The sequence below is a fragment of the Colletotrichum costaricense genome (assembly GCF_030867565.1).
Source record: "Colletotrichum costaricense strain IMI 309622 chromosome Unknown Scaffold_2.1, whole genome shotgun sequence".
Classification (NCBI taxonomy): Eukaryota; Fungi; Ascomycota; class Sordariomycetes; order Glomerellales; family Glomerellaceae; genus Colletotrichum; species Colletotrichum costaricense.
Window position 1 is genome coordinate 3,039,143 of NW_026848231.1, and position 19,380 is coordinate 3,058,522.

Below are 19,380 nucleotides of genomic sequence, written 5' to 3' on the forward strand. Positions count from 1 at the left end.
CTAAAGCCACTCGACATGTAGTTCCGCCAACGCCAAATTGAAGCCTGCAATATGAAAGGTAAACAAGTCTTGAGAAGAGAAGAAAGAAGAAGATGCCTTCGCGCCCAATGTCACTCGCTTTTTATCCCTCCCATCCCAGTGATGCCCGAGAGAGACCTCTGTGTTGAGGTCGCGCCAAGAAACCAAACAGACGGGAAAGCGACAAGATCTACTGTGGCCTTCTACCACCTCAGGCGGTGCAAGAGATAAATGCGGAGACTGAAACCAGTTGACCGCCAAAACCAAAACGCCTTGTACGCTATGCTCTACCATGCTGGAAAATAATGACGAATAACACAATGGTTGGAGGCGAAGCCAACGGCCATGCTCGTGGCAATGCCATGTGCAATGCTGCAGAAGGAGAATTCAAGAAAGCAGCCCAACAGTAGAATCGAACCTCAAGAGGGGGGTGGGGGTATCATGAAGGGTATCATGTAGAAAGGGCAAGTTTTTTTTTTCCTTTAGCCAAGGGTGCGGCCACTGTGAATGGCCGCGGGGTGGTGATGGGAGTTAGTCCGAGGGGTAGTAGGACTGGGCCGAACTGTCGAGGCTGGGCTGAAGTCTGGCACCAAGTATGTTGGCGGGCGAGAGGGATCCCAGCCCTCCTCACTGAGCACACTGAGGTAGCCATTCCCAACCTTGTCCCGCAATGCCTCGATCTTACGGCGGTACATTTCCCCGCTGACATCCCAGTCCTGGGAGTCTGGCGGAGCATCGCGGGTTGTGTAGATGGGGGGAAGTTCGGGAACCACGCTAGTGTCTATGCGGGGAACTTCAGGTTGGGAGTCGGCCTTTCGATTGTCGGCCAGAATGGCAGAGGGAAATGGAGGAATCTCAGGGGCCTGTGAAATACGGTAGTTGTTGGTGTCTGGACCGACTGCGGTGGCTGTGGCATCGGAGGCGAGCACCTTGATGTTCGCAGGGGGTGACGGCACGATACCAGGAGTCACCGTCACAGAGGCATCCGTGGTAGAAAGGTCTACTATCCGTCTCTTTGGTGTTTTGCGGCGGCGAGTAGAGCTAGTGTTCACCTCGCTGGTGACAGCTTTGGGGACTGGGCGCTCCTTGCGGAGAACTGAGGGCTCCTTGGGGATGTCGTAGATGATGGCTGGCTTGCTGACGTCAACAGCCGGGATGTCGGCGGGAGCGGGCTTTACGACCGGCACGGCGGCGGGCACCGGAGTACGCTCCACCAAGTACCTCCTCTCCGAATACGTGGGACCGCAGTTGTCAATGACAACGTCCTCGGTGTAGCCCGGGGTCTTGCGGAAGAGGTTGAAAATTGTGATGCGGTAATCCTTGTGGGTGCGGGTGAAGGGGTTGCCCTCAACCCAGATCTCCCGGATGTCAGGGATTCCAGTGAGTCTGGCCAGCTCCATAGGGTCTGATAGACGGTTGTCGCGAAGGTCCAATCGCTCGAGAGGATAGAGCTTCTCAATGCCGGCGATTGATTGCAGGCGGTTGGCGCGGAGGTTAAGAGCCGAGATGGCCGGGAGGGGATTGCGCGTCAAGGAGTGGAGCCCATCGATCATGCAGTGTGAGAGGTTAAGTGCGCGAAGTGCGGTAAGGGTAGCCAGACTGTCGGGGATCTGAGTGAACAGATTGGATGACAAGTCCAGGGAGTGAAGGGTGTTTGCGAGGGGAACCAAGCTGGTGGCAGGGATGGAGGTCATGGAGTTGTCGGCCAGACTGAGGTGCTTCAAGAACCGCCACTTTGATGCTGGAAGAACACCCATGCTCAGAAGATTCGAGGAGCTGTTGGCGCGGCTGTGGTGCCACGAGTCCGAAAGACTCGAGTGCGAGCTGCCAGAGCCGGAGCGACGAACCTTGTGGCCTCCTCTCATGTGGGAGGGGTTGCGGGAGCTGACTGGGCGAGTAGGCGAATTGCTACGTGGTCTTGATCCCTTTGGAGGCGACATGGCCTCGAACGTTTCCGCCCGAGCCAGAGATGGCCGTCTGCCTTCACCGTGAACATCATCCACAGCATGGTCTTGCGTGCTTAGAGAACCAATGCCCAGGTCACCAATCGAATTGCGCGGGTCTGGTGAGCCCGGCATTGAGGGTGACTTGTGAAGTTCAGCGTGAGGAATGGTGGGACTTCTGCGAGGGCTGGAACTTGCGGGCCAAGGGGTAGTGGGCGATGGTTGTTGCTTCGACGTCCTTCTCCGTCGCTTGTCCATATCATCAAGCACAATGTCAATTAGGATATCCGCAGGGTCCTCAACACCAGCGCGCTTCAGCGTCAGCGATCTCAGCTGCTCGGCCATGCGGTCCCACCCGAAGAATTGTCGGAAGTCGATGCTGTTCACCTCGAGGGCCTGGACATTCTTGAAGACGTATAGCGGTACTGCTGAGTCGAATGGGAACTCTTCGTAGCCGCGGATCAGCCGGGCGCGCCAGTCGGGGGCAAGGCGAAGGCAAGGAATTTTGGTGAAGGCCGAGTAAAGGTATTTCAAGTCAGCCTGCGTGGCCGCCTTCTGCCGCTCGGTTCGGGCGGCCGAAATGCTCGCGCCGATGCCAAAACTCGTCCAAAGTGCCGACATGCCTGACATGACGCTTCGAACGCTGGATACGGAATGGATAGAACCAACATCGGAGCCGCGGCTTCGGGATCTTTGGGTGTTGCTCAAAAAGGAGACATAGTTGGCGGATGTTGAGCTATCGTGTAGGTTCTCGAGACGAATCTTCATGGGGCCAACGGGAATGGCGAGTTCTTCGAATCGAGATAGTAGGTAAAACAGATGGTGCGGCGTCAAGGCTAGCTTCGCCGACTTGACAGTGTGCGAGGTGAAGTTGAGAGAACCGAGAGAAAGAGCGGATGCGAGTCCGTTCGAAGTCGAGGCCGAAGTCGAGGGCCTCTCGGGAACGACCGGTGATTGAGGCGTGGGAATGGAGCTGACGCTCTGAGAGGAGCCATGGCGAGAGGCAGCCTGTCTTCGGAATTGCAAGGCGTTGGCGAGAGCCTTTTCGTGCGTGCGCACAAAGCTGGCCAGTTGCTGTAGACGACGATGTTAGCACAAGCAGCACATCAGACCAGGCAGCAAAGCCCATTGGCAAAGGCATGAGAATATGGCTCTTCCGTAGTAGCGTACCTTTATGAACAACTCCCCGTCTTCCGAATCCATGATCAAGGACGCATCAGGGGCAGACGGAGTACAGGGTGTGGGTATCTTGGGGGTCGGAAAGGAGGGAAACGGCGAGTATCGGCGCCTAATATGGTCGTAGAAGGTATCGTTCGTCTATAAAACCAGATATTGCTGGTAAGTCGGACGATGGAGGCCAGTCGTGACCGGTTACACCGCAGGCTGTACGAGGAGGGTTAGTATGTTGTTGATGCGTGGCTGAGTGCTTTTCAAGCAGGTGAGAGTGGGAAAATCGGAGTGAGAAGTCGAGGAGAACAAGAAGCGCCGTTGCGACACTCTGCGCAGGCAGCACAGTCGGAAAAGATGAGGAGGCTCGTGAGAGGGACCACGAGCGATGTATCCCCGTTGCAGATGCTGCAGGAGCGGTCTTGTCTCACAACGCTGGAATTTGAGGGGGGAAGTACAAGACGCCGAGGACAACGAGGGGAATGTAAAGTGGTGTTGCCAACTCTCGAAAACACGGGGCGGCCGACGGTGGTGAGTGACAGATGATACAGGCAAAGGCAAACACAGGCAGACAGTGAATATGACAGCCAACAGCAAAGCAAGTGGGTGGTGCAGGATGCAAAGTGCAGTGTGCGAGGCAGAGATTTCCCCTTCTCGTTTCCTCTCCTCTGACGAGGCGGCAAGATAAGCAGGCAGTGTAGTGAGGAGTCACAAAAACGAGGCAACAAGCTGGGCAAGAGGCAAAAGGCAGCGGTCAAGAACCATGGTACTGGTTTCCTGGTGTTGTTGTTCTCCTGAAGGGTGGCCAAACAGAGGGCACTCACAGTTTTTTTTCTCCTTGGTGTTTCTGGCGTGAAGCGAGATAGAGATAGCTCACCGGGGACAGTGGCTCTCTTTTCTCGGGATGTAGATTTCGGAGGGCTCCTCGTAGGAAGACAGAGGAGAGTGGAAGTCGGGTCGAGAGGATAAGGAGGAGGTTGAGGGTATTCGGAATTGTGATTCGAGGTCGAGGAAGCTATTTCCAAACTCCTCACGACAACTCTGCACGACACAGAGAAAGGAGTGTGAGGGAGACCGAGAAGGGTCTTTCTTAGATGGAAGGGGGGTGGTCGGACGGGGTCCGGGTTTAATAATAACAAATGGTCGCCAACCCAGGCCGCTGATGGTGGTGGTGGTAGCGGTGCTAGGAGGGGGGAGTGGGAGTGGGAGAGAGAGAGAGAACCGAGAGGTGTGGTGCGCGGGCTAGAGCGGTAGGCGGTACGAGACTCTTTCCTTCCCTCTGGTCCTTGGATACCTACCTAGATACCTGGTAGATTTAGGTACAAGGTAGTGTACATGGATGTCCATAGAGCCGGTACGTACTCAGACAGCCCACGGTCGAATCAACCCACCCGCACCCACACCCTCAATCCACCAGATGCAGCGAACAGAGGACCAGCGGCCAGCCTTCCCTGACGGGTGACCCTTGACCAGGACATGCTCGTTCGAATATCGACAGGGGACTCGAGGACCCATCTCAGTCTCCCACTTTTCAAAGGTGGATACAGATACTGGAAACTGGAGACTGATGATCCAGCAACATGCCATTGCAAGTATCTGAACATGGAGGAGATAGAAAACCCACAGACTCCAAGGACACCCTGATCGTCCAAGACTACGGAGTACGACTGCTTTCCTTACCTTAGCATACTATCCCCCCAGCACCCGAGAACGCCCATGTTCAACTTAGCACCGCTCATTTTCTCTCTTAGTCGACCCTGCAGCCCGCACCCTGCCACAAGAGGCGCCGAGGAGGGTTCGCCAGCGGCAGCAGCGAGCAACATGGAGTGAGAGAGCTGGGTCAAGAAGACGACGGTTGGTCGTGGATGGTGGTGGACGATGAGAGAGAAACGCTCGCCAGAGGCAGAGACTGGATGAGAAGGAGACAGGGTGGGAGTGATTGGAAGCTGGGGTCATCCCTGGTTTGTGGCGGCGGGTCATTCACTCAAAGCAGACCAAAGTACCCGGTACAAGCTGGAGCGCCATTTCCATTTCGACTGCAACTGCAACTGCCATTTTTTTTTTTCGATCCCTCCTCCTTCCTCGTCTCACTCAACTCAACCGTTGGCGTGGCAGGTGAGGCAGGAAACAAGAGGAACTCACGATGCCTGCACCTGCCTCCTGTCTATCCTCAGCCTACCTCACCTACCTACCTCACGCAGTAATCACGTCTGCCTCACACCACAGATGATAATTGCAACCTGGCTTAGCTAATACCATTTCCAATTACTCGATACTGACTCTCTTCCTCCATTCTCTCTCGCTCGTTGCAGATTGCATCTTGCAGAGTAGACTTGCAGAGACGTGCAGCCCGGCCTGCAAGTCGATGCCTCCGTGTGTTTCTGGTTGTCTCTAAACTCTGCTCATCACATTCTTTCCCTGCCGCCGCGACTGCCTGCTGCGCTGCACGTCTGTTTGACTTGCACCTTCAGTTTTAAGACGTGCATCGCAAGCGCAGCATGCGGCGACAGGGTGCAGTTGCACCTCAGTTGACATACTGATTTCGTGTGAATTCTGGCCCATGATCTTTTTTTTTTCTTTCTTTTTTTTTTTTTTTTTACCTCTCGCTCTCTTTCTCTTTGTCCTGGGCTCCTCCGGTCTCCGTGCCTTTGGCACCTTGCCGATGCTTCTCCCAATGCAACCAACCCACACCCCCGGAACCTCATCATATCCTCCTCGACCACGACTACGACTCGAACCGGCCATCTCTTCTGTTGCGACTCGGTCACCAATGCCGCCGTCTCCACGCCGCCCGACCCCCCGACGAGCCCCGTTCTCCTCGTCCCCTATTTCTTACATGCCTTGTTCCGTACTGCGTACTATCTGTACGTGATGTTCTCCCATGACTTACGACAACCTAAGATGACATGCACGTGTGTCCCGTATCTAGTATCGCAGATACTGCTCAGCTCCAGACAGACAGTTATGTACATTAGGCGTCCAATCCGTCGAGCTGTCCGGCGCACGGTCGCTCCATCATCTCCCACCTTTGCCAGGCCCTGACAAGCCTGAGTAGTGGCTTCGTAGTAGACACCCTTGTTTTTTCCAGTCACCCTTCCTTCTCTTTTCCCATCATTTAATTCTCCGTGGCAGCACACATCAAAGCAGTCAAAACATCCATCGTCTTGCGCCTCCGACACCATCTTCTCCGTTGCTTGTCTCGCCATCGGTTACCGGGCGACCAACGGGCGGGCGTGCGGCAGCGGCGGTCAGATGACACCCGTCGCCATCAGCCGGAATGGAACACCTGCGAATAGACACGATTGTTCGCTGCAGTCTGTCGGTCACCGGCCAAAGTGAGACTGACGGCTGACGGGCGCGAGGCAAAGAAACTGTCCAATGGTGCTTCGTACTCTATACAAGCACACTCCAGACCTCTCGCCCGTTTGTCGCCGAGATTTCGGAGCTCGTCTGGGGTGTGTAAGGAGGGGTCCGCCGACGAAGTGATCCTGGCTTGCGGCTGGGGCTTGCGCTTGGCCCCAAACGTGTGATAAGCGACGAGCAGCACCTCGTCAATACGGGTAGTGGAGGTAGCACGAAGAAAAGGAAAAGGCATGGTATGTCTCTGCCCCCGAATAATATCAAATCGTCGGCCATGTCCCCACCATGAACGGGCGAGTCTTATTCGAGTCTTCCTCGGTATGTCTGCACCTCTGGAATTCGTCAAAGGAGTTCATCACGATCAACAAGCACCAAGAGTATCGGGACTCTCTAGCAGTCGCATTCCTGGCACACGAGACAATCACATCATCGCGACCCCATCCGGATCCAGCGCATTGGGATGACCGGACGAGTGTGAGCATTGCGCCTCCAACCTCTAGAGCAGGAGCCAATTCGCTTCCCCAACTTGCCGGCCTCGGGTCCGGCTGGTGCGCATTTCCACCTCATTTTGTTCATGCGAACTAGCATCAAGGATCTCCAAAATCGGTCCAACCGCCAATTGCCATGGTATTCTTTTGTTTACACCATGGAAGGTGGTTGTTTTTGTTGACGGGTTCCCCGTCCAACTTGTCAATTTGTGCTGTATGGAGTAGTGGCAATCGGCTGCGCTTCTTATCAGGCTGTTGTCTCCGCGGGGTCGTCTGAAGGCGGTTGCCATCTGCCAGGAGAAGCCAAGCCCAGCAAGACTACGGACCGTTGATAACGCATTCCAGCGAACATGGCCGACTCGTCATGCAAAGGACATTAAGCTATAATGCCGTTGCCCGTTGTAAAATGGACTGATTACGCCATTGTTTTCTGACGGATAAAGTCCACGTTGGCAATGCGATCTGCTGCAACTTGATGCCGTGTCAATATATCTGCCTTTGAGGTGTTGTCGTGATCGTCAATGTTTGACGCGACAAGACGCGGCGCGAGGGTTGCGAAGTTGCGATGCGGCATTACTTTTGGCGAATGCACAAGGTAACGTCGCGGGGCGTTTATACCATACCATTGCTATGGAACAATACTTCGTACTCGGTAGTTTTAGCCTGGAGACGACATGGGCACCAACATTGTCAAGGCATATACTCGGTATGGTAGTTGATATTGCCATGAAGGACGATTCAATAGCTCGAGTTGGCGACTGCAAAAGAAAAGCATAGTAAGATTGCAGCGGCTCAAGAGATCCAATGAAGCGCATGGATGGTCACGGCGACACTGGATCGTGGCGGAGAGGTCAATCTCGTCTTTTCATCGCCTGTTTCGCCTGGCGGTCCACTGGAAGCCCCCCCAGCACGGTCATCCCATGTCGTGCGCTAAGGGATCCCGGGCAATATGGCACCCTGCAAGCCACCCCACTCGAGGACCCTCCATCGTCTTTTTGAGAAGTGTCAAGGGTACTTTGCACTTGCAAGTGTACATACGGATACAAGCACAACAAGGTGGGTGGCGCCTTCCTCTTTCGAGCAATGGGCAAAAGATGCATCTCGCTCTCATGCGCAAACAAATCTCACTGGCTAGGATTGTGGCCATGTCCGTGCACTGCGCTCGTCAGACTTAGCGTCTTGGACTATGAACTTGCCTGTCTTGGTACCGGTACTTTACGGAGTAGGGGCCTCCACCTCTTGAGGAGCAGAACGCAACAGGGAAGCCAGGGAATATCGGGCCAGCACAGAAAGGCGTTCCTTCTTCGCGGTTGCATCTCCTCAACAATGATATAGCGATATTCAACGGCTGCTATCACCACCCGAAAGAAGAAAAGGGTGGTCCCTTAATCAGTCCGAATCCATGACTCTGTCTCTTCGCGACTATGGCCGCCTGTAATACGACATCAGATATATGAGCCTCATCTATCCGAAGGTACGTTGTTGATTCATACTGCGGGAACACTAAGGGCCACCATAGTGAATACCAGCCGTTAGTGAGAACAGGCAGTACAGTAACGTCGAGGCAACTTTAACCTTCTGGTGTCTGTCTTCCCTCAGATCATCCCTCTAAGCGTTTCTCCAGTTTCCAAGGGTTAGATTGAATGTTTGCCACTGCATTTTTAGAAACTGGGCTGAAGAATCGACACCTTACCCAAAACCAGAATTCAAAAACCTGGGGTAATAGGACCAACATTCTAAAGGGCTGAGAAACATGTCCTGGATGAAACGTTTGTCCAGGCCGATCCCCAACTCAGATAGACATGTTTTGCGCCTCAAACGAGACTTTGACCGGACTAAAATAGCACATTGCTTCGACTCTGACTAGGCAACTTGGGTAAAAGCACGTTGATGATAAATCCAAATGAAGAAACTAAAGTGCTGCCAAACAACACCAACCACCACGTTTATTCACTTCAAGTAAATAGGTACTTGGAATGGCGCACGTTTTCTCTCTGAACCAAGTCCTCTTTCTACTCGGCGCGCGAACCCTTCGGACCCGACTCTGGAGCCAAAGAGATCCGCGCTACTATTTCGAGAACGAACGGTCAACCCAACCCTTCTCCAACGACATGACATGTGCCCTGCGCTTAATACCGTTTATCCGCACCGAGGCGTGGTAATTAACCTGCCTTGTCATCTTGATTACCCAACCGTGCAGATATTCTGGGTATAAGCCTGGACACAGCTCCTTGGGACATTATCTACCTTACCTTGCAGACATCGATAGTATCCAGAGTTTTTCTTCTTCTTCTTCTTCTTCTTCTTCAGTGTTTTGTGAGTCTTGACCGGTCCTCCAGGTAGGCATGGAAAGGGACCAAAGTATAAAGGAACTCCCAAAGAGTCAGGAGGCGGGGTCGGCCGTTCGAGCCTACCTAGATACCTCTTCAACTCCAAGTTTATCCATGTCTCTTGCAATATAAACGTCTCTCAGTTAAGGCACCTTACGTTGGGTCCTCCGTACTACGACTCAAGGCAGGTGCCCTTTCCCAAGGTACCTTACTACACGTATTTCGACATGCTTCTGTCGAACCTGCCATCTTTCTCCGAGCGCCACGCCAAATGGAAGTCACGATGATCATCTACAGAAGTGACTGCTGTGTACAGATGCTCTTTCCCCCCATGCCAGTCAACCAGTTAGTTACAGACTCGTCCCACTGGTTTCCGCTCGTCGATCTTGGTGCGGTACCCATACTTTTGTTGCGCGTGCACGCATTCCCATTATCATCCTCCAAATCTCCAGGTGCCCCTCTCCGCTCTATCGTCCAATTAGACCATTGGCACCATCCCTTTGCTTCCTTCCATGTGCCGTCGTCACTTGTACCGAAACATAGCAAAGAAGATCTTTACCTTTCCCTCCTCGGCCGAATTGCACATCACCTTGTTTCCTCCCACCTTTTTTGCTACATGCATGCAACATGTCGGCAACGCACATTTTCTTCCAGCACATATCACATACCAGAGAATCGAATCAAGCAGGATGAAGATGGGGCCCGAATTGCCAAAGAACGCGTTCCGCCGACACGGAGCCAATCCGAGCAAGGTTTGTAGCTGCATCCTGGGCGGAAACGGAGCAGCAATTATGTCATAACTCCACCAGCTCGAGGGGCCGCGATGCCACCTGATTGGGAACGCAGCGAAAGCACCACAGCGCAACTTCGCAACAGACCTCGTCGTCGATGCGAGGGCATGTCATCCTGCCTCTGACCCTCCGCCCGTCATCCCTGCAGACAGCCAACGACCCTCCACCAGCCGATCCCTCCCACGGCCATTCTTCACAACCTCACCCCCACTTCACCCTTCTTTTCTTCCGCCTAGCTGCCAATCTAAAAGGGCAGACGCCGAATTGTGGATGGCATCCCCCAGTGCCAGCGGTCTATTCCTCTTCGGGGACACACCTGGTTCAATCTTCACCACCATCATGCTGTTCCCCTCCGTCCAGTGCGCAGGCGCGGGCAAGACAGAGAGAGTAAACCGGCCAGAGGAGACCACGCCCGCCGTCCCCGTGGGACATTTACATCGTGGCAGACGCGCGTGGAATATCATCGTGCACCGACGTGCAGCACCACATCATCCACTCTACCAACCAACAACCCATGTCGTCTCCGGGCCCTCTCTTTCGCTCCATACGCCGGGCCTCTTTTCCATCGTCCCACGTCCACGGCCCCGATGCTATGCTTCAACTCTGTCATGACGCATGCTCTTTCACGTCGCAGGTCGACGTTTGGTCACTACCTATGCGCGCTCTCTAGACTCTCTCCCATGAGCTGGGATGCTGACGCGCTGTTACATAAACGCACCCGCTCGGCATTCATCATTGTGGATTCAGGAACGGGGACTCCATCGTCAAGCAGCCTCATTTTGCGAATAGCTGCATTTTCCATTGAGATTCACAACAGCCTCGACGGAGGAATCGTACGGCGGCGCTACGGATACCGCCAGAGACCTTCTCGACCGGGAACGTTGCAACAATGTCGGTCAGCCGGCGGAGTGCACGGCCGACCCTCTTGCGCGGGTGCTTGCAGCGGCAGAAGTGTGTGTGCACGCTACATCTGTCGCTCACAGGTATACGATACATGCCAACTTTGGTGTACGCGGGATACACACTACACTACACCCTCAACTTGCTGTTCCTGCACGTACAATGGGTGAATTGACGGCGAAGAGTACCTATTGAACCTCGCCTACCTACAACCGCCAATCGCCAATCTGTCCGCTTCCCCTGCCCTACCACTCGCTCGATGCGATGCCGTGCAGCCCCTCATTTTCACTCCGTAGACTACCACCATATGCGACGAATCTCTCACACTCTGCAACACATTTCTTTGCGCCTTCATGTCGCTGCTGCTCTTCACCGCTTCTCCGCTGTTCATCGGAATGTCCTAGAATGAGGCAAACGAGGAACGGGCAAAGGATGAACAATACGACTGTTTTTCCGTGTCTCGCGTATTGGTTGCAACGCTGAACACCTTTTTTGATCACATCGAACCTTTGCCCCGTCGCATTCTCAGGTGTCTTCGTCTGGCGGGGTCAGCCTCAGTGCCATGTGCCCCGCGCGGGAGTGGTAATGAACCAGAACATTCATCATGTGGGCGTGGCTGGACAGTGCCGCGACGTCCTCCGAGCCACCGACACTGATAGCTAGTCGTTGGAGCTCGTTACCCAACCCTTTTCCTGCCGCCACGAACGGGGCGGTTCATCTGGCGGTCTTAGATATCTGAGACCTGGTACCGAGGTAAGGGCGAGGCCGGAAAGGCGCAATCGCTGTAAAGCGAGTCAGTCCCATATCTCAGACGACTACTGTTATTCTGGCGTCTGCGCTGACCCAGGCACGAGAGAAGCGATCATCAGGCACTTGAGGCTCGTTCTCAGGGATGGCTCTTGTTTGGTGTGGTTCGCTGCACTGAGAAGGGCGGTGGGAGGATGCAGGTGGTGCACTACCAGACTACACTACAGCACCACCTCGAGCCTAAAAGACATGATGGAGGGCAGATGCTGTCTCCTCATTCGACGTTGGTTTGTCCATATCAGTGAAACATGGCCCAGACCGAACCAGGCCGCCTACGAGGTTCGCGACTTTTGACCTGCAGGCGTCAAAATCATTTGACATTCAGACATTTTCCTCCGCATCCTAATCGGGGTGCGTGGTCTTATCCGAGAGTCCAGGCCTGCAGACGGGGAGAAATCGCCTTTGATCGTGGACGAAGCCGTGATACTATGTCGTTGAACCCGAGCCGAGAAGAATGAACCACGACGGCCAACCACCGAATTCGCAGATGCCTTGGAAGTTGGAACAGGTTCCGATGCCAAGGGAGCGTCGCTAATGGACTAGGGATGAGCGGCGCCGCTGCGAGCATGTGAGCCCATCCATGGTGCAACGGAGCCGCCCACCAATGATGGGCCGGACATGCGAGGCTGGAGAGTCTATGAGTCTGGGGACTGGGAAGCGGGAGGACCGCTGACTCGCCAGCCAAGAGAGATCGTCCAGCTGTGCGATTCACGTTTCACACCGTGAGTCGTTTTTCTGATACTCACCGTTGAGCGGTGGACTGCCGAACAGCCGTCGATCTCACCGGACCTGGGCTACCGAAGAGGTTCCTTAAGTGACCGAGTCTTGCGGCTTGGAAACTTGACGTGTCGACTGCAAATGGGATCCCGACGAACCAACCCCCCCGCTACCCAGCTAGGGAAGACTGGCTTGCCTTGGTTGTTGACGGGTTCTTCATACAAGCCGGGAAGAAGTGGCCTGCCTTTCGCCAGGAAACTCTGGACGGATGGCCGGAGGAGCATAGCATCACATAGCTACAGTACACTACGCCTGAGGTGTCGTTCACGCCAGCCACAGCACTAATGCAACTTTGCCATTTACACTACCAAAGCTCATTTGTATAAGCTGCAGCAGGATCCACGGCTTCACCTAAAGTCTGACGTTTGTTCATACGCCAAGATTGGCGACCACGGATCGGGACCCTCACTTCTGTTCTCGTCTTCCAGACGCGAAAGATGGGAATTCCGCTATTACCGTACTACAGACACGGGTATGAGCAATGGCGCTACTCTCGCAGCAAGGTTCGATTCAGATCTAGGGTGCAAAAAACAAGGCTGCTTGAACCCTGAAGATCCTCCAAGAATGCGCCGTCTACTTTACGGTCCTTACCGAGCTCGCCGAGAGCTGGAACTCAACCGCTAATACGTGACAGTAGAGTTGAGGCACATGATTTGAAGATGCAGCCGCTTCTGGGGGGCGAGGAATGCACATTTGTCGTCTCATCAGGGGGGGAAGAGAGGCTACAGGGAGGCGATACGCCGATTGCTCGCTCACCGCTCCGTCGCGAAAATTCTCTTTTTCCTGCAGGCTCGCACACCTTTTTTTGTTTTATGCGAGAAAGACTGCAAAGAGTGGATTCTCCGAGACGCACGACTGGAGGACGACCGGGGTGGTCATCGGGCCTTGTTCCACTAGGAAGGCAGAGGAGGAATGACGCTATTCCCAGTACGTCTTAGAGCAGGAAGCTGGGATTGCTCGAACCAGTTGACTTCTCGACTGTCGACTTCAACCTTGACTTCAACCCTGACTTACATGAGGGTTGTGATGGTCCGTGCTCGTGCTGTTGGCGGCTCATGACGAGCAGTGCCACGGTCAAGTGTACACACAATCACGGGCTGTTCTGTGTCTCTACCTATCTCTGAGCGCAGCTGCGGTCTGGTGCAAGAAAAGGAGGGGCATTGATTCGGACCCCTGGAGCTGCCCCTCGATCTCGTGGGGAATTGGCGATGACCGTTGGCTGCGGCCAACCAAACGCCATTCCCGCCTGCACCACGCAACCCGAGTACGCATCCTCATTCTCCCGCTCTCTCCCTGTCCTTGGACCGCAAATAGACGCCCTCAAGCGTCGCCTACCTTCTTTGGCAGGTTCTCGGTACAGTTTCCATCTGATCTCATGGCGGCCGGCATGGAAGCGAAACTCGGCGGAGCCTCTTGAGTCCCTGTTGAACGGGGTCCATTGTGAAGCCTCAATCCATCCCATACCACCAGCTCCCGTACGTATACAAGGCCTTGCCTCATGCAGACACTCGTCGGCGCATGTACCAAGATACACATCTTTAACCTTTACTCGGCTGAGGTGTGATGGAGGTTTAGAGGCTCCGTTTCTCTTGTCTTTGCACTGCCGGCAGCACACCACAGCGGCTCCATTCGAGATGCCACACTTTCAGCTTTCCTATCCAATAAGTCCGCTGTGTTAACTGAGTATCCAAAAGGGGCTACTGTCGAATGCTATCTATCGGAAGGCTGCTCATCCCCCCCCCCCCCCCCCCCCCCCCCCCCCCCCCCCCCCACCCCCCCCCCACCCCTACCCAACCCCAACACAAAACAACCAACACAACAAAAACAAACAAAAAACAAAAACACCCCCCCCCCCCCCCCCCTCTCTCTCTTCTCTCCCCCCCCCCCCCCCACACTAAGGTATAGGTATGCTCATCTCGGGAGTCTGCACCACATAGTAATTACACTACACTAACACAATGAGTACACTAATACCTGGTAGGCTCCTGTCAGTCCCCGGACCTTGTCTCTTGCGCTATCCTCTGCTACGGCCTCCGCTCTCGCACGTCAACAACCAGGTAGTCGAGGACCCAATTTGCAGCCGTGGGGTTTTTTTCGTTTCTTTTTTGCGGGCATCGTACGAATTGCCTTCGAACCATCTTGAGCTGATGATCTGACGCTTCTACAACCACCAGCCATGGTAGGCGTCATATTGTGATGGAGGATCGCGGGGAAACCTCATCCATCGCTCCATGCTTGATACATTCCCTACGCTTACCCGCAGACACGCGCCAGTCAACTTCGGGACATGCCTGGTATTCAGACTTGGGGCAGCTGCTCGAGGACCCCTCACTATGTCTTTACAATTTCCCGCACTGCAAATGCCATCCGTACTTTTTGTACGACTTTAGTGTTGCCTCGAACTGTGGTGCAACCCACCTTAGATTTTCTCATTCTCTTTGAATAATGGAATAGTTGCAGACGACCTGCCCCTGTGCCTCTCGTTCTTTGAACGGGCAGAGAGCACACGCTCACTGCATGCAGACGCCCGGAATCAGGCACTCGGTGGCCTTCATGCCGGCGTCCGGAGCCGCCATCTCAGCCGGTGGGGAATGCGATCGAGTCCTGCTGCATGTTCCCCCTATTTACAACGGCCAGCCATTGCCCGAGTTCGGTCTGCCGCCAGCGTAGGTCCCGCTACGCTGTGCGATGCGATATAGCGATACCAATAATCAGAGTAAAATGGGGCATGAGTCGTTCCACTCAGTTCGGTGGAGACTAGGACCCCCCATCAGCCAACATCACGCATGATCTCAACCCTGACCATTGTTGGACGACCGACTCGAGAGACGTTGACGGCATCGTTTGAAAGGCGGGGTGGAACGAAGGATAATTCCTGAGCGTGAGGTGGCCGCCAGACCGAACCACCAAAGCCCGCAACATCTACTCTTCTCCAATCCTCCGTCCGGCAGCGGAGGCAAATGTCGAATTCCATTCGTTGCAACCAATCCCGCACGGTGAGAAGGCCGCTTACCATCACACCGCTCAGCAAGCGCCCGGCAGTGTGTCCTATACCTCACCACTTTGTAACCTCTCTCTACTGGTTCTTGGGAATGGCCTCACCCGAGGTCTGTACCCCGCCTGCTGCAACTCCCCCTCTCTCCAAAGACGAGGCGATCGACAGGTCCTTCTCTGCGACAGGACGAACGCTCATCAGCTCGTCGGAGGGGCAGAGGGAGGACCTTGTATTTCTTCAGTTGCCCCTCACTACGCCATTTGGAAAATGTCTGTTGATCAGCCGTTGAAGGTTCGACGTGGCTTCTGGCAGGCAGGGATAGCCTCGTTTCGCCCCCGTAAACTCTGAGGCTGACTGACCGCCATAGATCGCCCGCCACCCGATGTATACACTATTCCACCTTGCCAAGTGGGACTTTGTAGCCGCCAGCTAAGCCAGCACCAGCCTTGCCAGCCAACTTTTTTTCTGGAAGTTTTGTTTTTCCTTCGTCGGACTTCTATACAACGGCCGGCCACTTACATGGACAGCACTTACACAGGCTTCACCCCAGCCGCCACCGGCAAACAACCACGCTGTCGGTGGTTCGTGATGCGATTCCCTAGGCGTTTCCTCGATCTGGACCTACTGTGGCATCCTGCTTTTCGACATGCGCTAGCCACTGGCTCAGTCCACAGTCCACGTATCTTACCCCAAGAATCTCTTGACTGTTTCCAGCTTCCGAATTCCCACAAATACCATTCACCTTCTGGACCCGGAACGATGAACATCAGGGAAAATGCCCGCCGCGGCGGTTGGGTCGGAGTCGACTTCCCGAGGTTGGGGGTGTCGAGAGACCGTGTGTACACACTACTTTCTCATTTTCCGATGCACGCCATATAGGACAAGGACAAGGCGAGACACACTCAGCTTCCAAACATAGAATTAGGTCGTCCTAGTATGACCGATCATCAGGGACACCAGAGAGGGCCGATCAGGGGCTCTAGGCCGATCTGTGCCCGTGGCCCTTCTGCCCCTCCCGTTCTGTACGCGGTGAATATCAGAAAGCACTTTTTTTTTTCTTCAAGTAAAGCGGCGCTCTGAGGCACATGGAGGGGTAACGGTAAGGCTGTAAGGGGCGGTCTGGTGAAGATGTTGACTTGGCTCCCTCGGGATGCACGTACGCCTTGCTGGAACCAAGGCAGTTGTGTTTCTTGCCATGTCAGGCCCACGACTTTTGTTGGATCGAGATGCGTTTTGCGGGTTCCGAGAAGGGAGCTCTATAGGGCTGCTTACATTCTGTCGGTCTGGGCCCGGTTGAAGCATGCAGCATGACTATGTAAGATCGACGATGTTATCGACGGTTTCTTACTCCTGCATCGCGAAGAGAATGCTGTGGATGGGTACGTTCGGCGGGGTTCGCCAGCAATATGCGGCAACAGCGCGTCTTTGCTTTCCGTGTGATTTGAAGAGATTTTGGGACTTGAGGTTGGTGACATTTACGTTGCGAAGTGGCTTTGGAGGGGGATACTGGCACCGGGCAGCCTCGACGTCTACCGGCTCGGAGCAGGCTGGTTCTCCTCTTCGGTTCTCGCTAGGTCTTGGTGAGTGGTACATCGCGTCTGCGCTCAGAGCATGGCACAGTGAGGTTTGTGTTGTGTGTAGATCGTCCCGCTCTGGAGTCGTGGGTGAAAGGGACTCTGGATGTCAAAAGTAAGTTACCGCGCGACACTAGCCCAGTGTCTATTGTGAATGTTTGAGACATCAGTTCTCTCTAGTTTTCTCTCAGCTATCTTGTTCATGGAGACGTCTCTGTCCAATATTTTGAGCATTAAATCTGCTAGAATCTCGTCTACATTGGGATCCAATCATGATACAGTATTGTACAACCTCGTTCAGTGATAGGAGAACAGCTAATCTCCCTCTCAGGGCAAGTGCGAATTCTCCCATCATCCACGAACCCATCAATCACACATACATACCTAAATCTCACGCCCCAATCTTGACAAGACGATCAATAGCCCGTCCATCATCTAGCGCCCAGCCTGTAGAGACGTCCAGCTTGAGCTTCTCCCCGCCCGCCTCCATCCTCAGGAACCCTTCCTTGGTGATGGCCCTCCGGACGCCGTACCACGCCGCCTTGAATCCTTTACTCGCATGCCGGAACGGCGTCGTCATGAGATGTCCCTTGTCGTACTCCCAGTCGGCTCTCGCCTGCACCTGCCTTTGCCGCGCGGCGGACCTCTCCATGGCGGGCGTGGGCGTTACGAAAGGCGAGTAGATCCGGGTCGGGATGGTGACCTGGTCCGGCGCGAGGAGGAACTTTTTGGGGGTTCCGGGCAGGATGCGCTCGCATGTGATTTCGAGCACGACGGGTGTTGCTTTTGCGCTGCTCACGCCTAGGGGCAGCACACCGGCGGCGGACTTTTCGCCCGCAGACTTCAAGAGGGAAGCCGTCGGCACGGCGCGGATGACCTTGACGATGTTGCGGGCGTTGAAGAGGAAGTAGGAGCCGAAGCCAGCGGTGGCGACGCAGATGAGGGCGAAGGCGTGCGGGACCCAGGCGGCGAGGTCGGGAGGGGGGTCGAGGAGGGTGAAGTAGTAGTTTACGCCGGCGTAGCTGTAGAACATTGTGGCGGCGGACCAGGCCGAGACTTTCATCCAGAGGTGGGAGGCGGCTTCGTAGAGGACTGTTGGTTGGGGGCGCTGGGCGAGGGTTGTCGCGAGGGCGTAGGCTGAGCCTGCGGTGGCGCCGGCGCCGGCGCCTGGGGATGCTGCCGCGGGGTTCGTTGTCGTCTTTGGTGATGTTGATGGGAGGGGGGATTTCGAAGGAGGATGAGGTTTGGAGACTGCGCTGCGGGTGAGGTTGTTTGGGATCGTTGTCGTGCGCGAGGGTTTTGCGGCGTATCGGAGGGGGAGAAGGGAGCTGAAGAGCCGGCGGGGGAGAAGGGGTTGTGTCGTTGCCGTTGTCGTCGCGCAGAGGGGCCCGGGTCGGGAGGCGAGGAGGAGGCAGAGGCTCATGCCTCTCGAGGAGGCTGCCATGGTTGCGGATTACTGGTGGTGGTGGTGGTGGTGACAGAAGACCTATGAAATGAAGCCAATTATACGGAAAAAAAAAAAAAGAGAGAGAGGTTTGGGGGTTTGCGCCGCAGTGGCCGTGGCTCAATTGGTCCCGGCAGGAATGCGTCAAGCTGTCGCGGGATATCGTACGTGGTGGAAATTGAAGCTATCCAGAAAAGTTTCTGTGGAGCATCAGACGTCTTGACGACCGGGGTGGAAGGTGTCTCCACTATCGATATGCGACGTCCAATCTGCAGCAGGGGACTTTTTTTTTTTTGGGTGTCCTTGCCTGCCCGTGCTGTAAGGTAAGGTGAGGTGCGGTCGGAGAGCGGCGCAACGATAAGGCGCCACAGATGTTTAAAACCGCTCAGAAAGCGAGTACGTACTTTTTGGTTGTCATCCGATCTAACGGGCGAGGAAGGGGCCAATGAGACCAACAAATTGGCGGCATTTTCTTGGTCCGTGCTTGCACAGCGTCTCTCCCCCCCCTGTCCGCCGCCAAAATTCGGCGATAAGCCACACCAGGCCCAGCCCGGTCCCACCCCAACAGGTCCATGATTGCTGGCGCTAGAAGGAAGCTCACCCAACGGAGCTCGACAATTTTATCCTTGCGCGAGAGAGAGACGCAGAGAGAGCACAAGGCGCCGCCCCGGGTTCGCTTTTTCGACCACCGACACCGACCACGCCCGAACGGACAAGCCTTCGTTCAACCCACTTTGGCGATTTCCTCTTCTTTTTTTCCCCTTGTCCACCGTCCTCCGACTCCAA

General features: G+C 54.9%; 7 protein-coding genes across 7 annotated transcripts; 2 read left to right on the plus strand and 5 right to left on the minus strand.

The window, feature by feature from the left end:
- CCOS01_02642 (uncharacterized protein) lies at positions 1-312 on the minus strand (the record flags this gene model as incomplete). Its single annotated transcript, XM_060450830.1, has 1 exon — positions 1-312. The coding sequence occupies one exon, from the start codon at positions 310-312 to the stop codon at positions 1-3; it is 312 nt and encodes a 103-aa protein (XP_060319480.1).
- A 188-nt stretch (positions 313-500) lies between these two features.
- CCOS01_02643 (leucine rich repeat domain-containing protein) lies at positions 501-3,164 on the minus strand (the record flags this gene model as incomplete). Its single annotated transcript, XM_060450831.1, has 2 exons — positions 501-3,035; positions 3,132-3,164. 2 exons carry the CDS (start codon positions 3,162-3,164, stop codon positions 501-503), a joined length of 2,568 nt encoding a protein of 855 aa, XP_060319481.1.
- Positions 3,165-3,391: 227 nt separating this feature from the next.
- Positions 3,392-4,390, minus strand: CCOS01_02644 (uncharacterized protein; the record flags this gene model as incomplete). Its single annotated transcript, XM_060450832.1, has 1 exon — positions 3,392-4,390. A coding segment is annotated over one exon (999 nt), but the record flags the coding sequence as incomplete, so codon positions are not given.
- A 2,006-nt stretch (positions 4,391-6,396) lies between these two features.
- Positions 6,397-6,723, minus strand: CCOS01_02645 (uncharacterized protein; the record flags this gene model as incomplete). Its single annotated transcript, XM_060450833.1, has 1 exon — positions 6,397-6,723. The coding sequence occupies one exon, from the start codon at positions 6,721-6,723 to the stop codon at positions 6,397-6,399; it is 327 nt and encodes a 108-aa protein (XP_060319483.1).
- A 3,644-nt stretch (positions 6,724-10,367) lies between these two features.
- On the plus strand, positions 10,368-10,709 carry CCOS01_02646 (uncharacterized protein; the record flags this gene model as incomplete). The annotated part of the gene is made up of 1 exon (XM_060450834.1): positions 10,368-10,709. One exon carries the CDS (start codon positions 10,368-10,370, stop codon positions 10,707-10,709), a length of 342 nt encoding a protein of 113 aa, XP_060319484.1.
- A 4,389-nt stretch (positions 10,710-15,098) lies between these two features.
- Positions 15,099-16,009, plus strand: CCOS01_02647 (uncharacterized protein; the record flags this gene model as incomplete). The annotated part of the gene is made up of 3 exons (XM_060450835.1): positions 15,099-15,247; positions 15,586-15,805; positions 15,944-16,009. The coding sequence occupies 3 exons, from the start codon at positions 15,099-15,101 to the stop codon at positions 16,007-16,009; spliced, it is 435 nt and encodes a 144-aa protein (XP_060319485.1).
- Positions 16,010-17,541: 1,532 nt separating this feature from the next.
- CCOS01_02648 (uncharacterized protein) lies at positions 17,542-18,594 on the minus strand (the record flags this gene model as incomplete). Its single annotated transcript, XM_060450836.1, has 1 exon — positions 17,542-18,594. The coding sequence occupies one exon, from the start codon at positions 18,592-18,594 to the stop codon at positions 17,542-17,544; it is 1,053 nt and encodes a 350-aa protein (XP_060319486.1).
- Positions 18,595-19,380: the final 786 nt, after the last annotated feature.